This window comes from Monoraphidium neglectum (assembly GCF_000611645.1).
Source record: "Monoraphidium neglectum strain SAG 48.87 unplaced genomic scaffold scaffold06163, whole genome shotgun sequence".
In the NCBI taxonomy this organism is placed as follows: Eukaryota; Viridiplantae; Chlorophyta; class Chlorophyceae; order Sphaeropleales; family Selenastraceae; genus Monoraphidium; species Monoraphidium neglectum.
Window position 1 is genome coordinate 1 of NW_014007473.1, and position 2,460 is coordinate 2,460.

General features: G+C 64.0%; 1 protein-coding gene across 1 annotated transcript; it reads left to right on the forward strand.

Annotated features, from left to right (window-relative positions):
- Positions 1 to 106: 106 nt before the first annotated feature.
- On the forward strand, positions 107 to 1,653 carry MNEG_16252 (Tubulin alpha chain; the record flags this gene model as incomplete). Its single annotated transcript, XM_014035278.1, has 4 exons — positions 107 to 186; positions 499 to 740; positions 981 to 1,078; positions 1,324 to 1,653. The coding sequence occupies 4 exons, from the start codon at positions 107 to 109 to the stop codon at positions 1,651 to 1,653; spliced, it is 750 nt and encodes a 249-aa protein (XP_013890732.1).
- Between the last annotated feature and the right edge of the window lie 807 nt (positions 1,654 to 2,460).

Genomic DNA, 2,460 nt, shown 5'->3' on the forward strand with positions numbered 1-2,460 from the left:
CCCCCACCCCTCCGCCCCCTTACCAAAGGTGTCCACCGCCGTTGTCGAGCCCTACAACTCGGTGCTGTCCACCCACTCCCTGCTGGAGCACACCGACGTGGCCGTGATGCTGGACAACGAGGCCGTGTACGACATCTGCCGCCGCTCCCTCGACATCGAGCGCCCCTCGTACACCAACCTCAACAGGTGCGGGCGTGGGAGCTGGGCGGGGTGCGGCGGGGGGCTGTTGGGATGGTGGCTTTCTGAAATCATGGACCCAGGGGTTCGAGTCGCACGATCTGGTAGCCCGCATCCTCTTTGCCCTCGACCACGGACTCCTCTGCGCGCCCAACGCCGATCTTAGTGTTTTACATGACCACTCTAGCTGCACCAAATTGTCCAAATACCTTGAACCCGACACGCACCACCCAGCTCCCTCGACACACACTCACTCACAGGCACCACCCTTGACTGACCCCTCCCCCAACCACTCACCCCTCACCCCCTCCCTCTCCCCAGGCTGGTGGCCCAGGTCATCTCGTCCCTGACCACGTCCCTGCGCTTCGACGGCGCCCTCAACGTGGACATCACCGAGTTCCAGACCAACCTGGTGCCCTACCCCCGCATCCACTTCATGCTCAGCTCCTACGCGCCCGTGATCAGCGCGGAGAAGGCCTACCACGAGCAGCTGTCGGTGGCCGAGATCACCAACAGCGCGTTCGAGCCCGCCAGCATGATGGCCAAGTGCGACCCCCGCCACGGTGAGCTGGCGGGGCATTGGGCAGGGGTAGGGTCAGGGCAGAGAGGGGTCGGCTGCATGCTAAGGGGTGTGTCCGGTCGGCTTGATAGTGTGGATGTGTGTGTGTGTGTTTGCAGGCATTGAAGCAGGCAGTGTCGACTTGCAGTGTTGATGCACGCCTCGTTTGACTGGTCAGCCCTGACGACCTTTTCACCCCTTTCCTTCACACACACAACATCCCGCTCTCACCGTCCTCCCCCAGGTAAGTACATGGCGTGCTGCCTGATGTACCGCGGTGACGTGGTGCCCAAGGACGTCAACGCCTCGGTGGCCACCATCAAGACCAAGAGGACCATCCAGGTGGGGGAAGCGGGGTTGGTGGCATGATGGGCAGGGGTGATCCCGGGCTCAAGCATCGTCTCGGGTTGGTGCACGTTGGATGTACCCGCAGCGAGCCGTTCCGCTGCGGCTAGGCTAGCCATACAGCTGCCCGGGTCGTCAAGTGTAGCTGTTGCCTCCCTGCACGTTTGCCAGTAACTTCTGCCAGCAGTTCTCTGACGCCCCCTGACTTGGCCTGCCCCCTCATCCCCCATCCCCGTGCCCAGTTTGTGGACTGGTGCCCCACCGGCTTCAAGTGCGGCATCAACTACCAGCCCCCCACCGTCGTCCCCGGCGGCGACCTCGCTAAGGTGCAGCGCGCCGTCTGCATGATCTCCAACTCCACCGCCGTCGCCGAGGTCTTCTCGCGCCTCGACCACAAGTTTGACCTGATGTACGCCAAGCGCGCGTTCGTGCACTGGTACGTCGGGGAGGGCATGGAGGAGGGCGAGTTCAGCGAGGCGAGGGAGGACCTGGCGGCGCTGGAGAAGGACTACGAGGAGGTGGGCGCCGACAGCGCCGAGGGCCAGGGCGAGGACGAGGGCGAGGAGTACTAGGCGGCGAGGAGTACTGGACCGGGGGGCTCGGAGACGCGCCCGGGGCGCAGTCTTGGCGCCGTTTGGTGGTGCTTGGCGCGTGTGGGCGGCTTGCGGCCGTTACTTGGCGCAGCTCGTCACGGATGGCCTTGCTGGGTTCGGCTTGCGCGCATTGGGTGATGCATGCGACTTGCGCGCCTCGTTTCATGTGTGCTTTGATGCTCGGCCCGCTGTGCTGCCGGGCGTGGCTTGCGGTGTGTTGGGGCTGCCCTGCGCATCACGCAACCGCCCGCGGCACGGCGCGCCGCCGCCCGCTCTTTCGCCCTTGGGCGCACGCCCGTCGTCAGCTGCGCCGCAAGGGGGTGGGCGCGCGCGGCCTTTCATCGGATGCTGCATCTGCGTGCGCGGCGTCTGTCACTGGCACCAGGCTGTGTAAGACAGAACACAAAACCTGCCACCACTGCCTCAGCTGGGGGGTTGGTGGTGAACTTTCAAACAGGTGGCCCTGGTGCACAGGTGTGGCAGCCGCAGCATTGGCAGGACCGGCAGCGGTAACCAGAGAGGCTGACCTTGAGACCCCTAATTTTGTGGCACCGCCCTGCGGCGCGTTGGGACAACGTTACACCCTCATGGTGTGTGCTGTGTCGTGGCTCTGGTGGCACTGGATTCTACGGTTACCGACCCTGCAGTGGCAAAGCCTGCTGTTGTCGAGGGGCAGTTGGGGCAGCTGCATGCTTTCCCAGAAGTGGCTGCTCGCCTCCTTGTCGGCGGATTGTGTGCTGGTTTGATTGACACGACCCGTTCCAACCTGCTTATATATATATATAT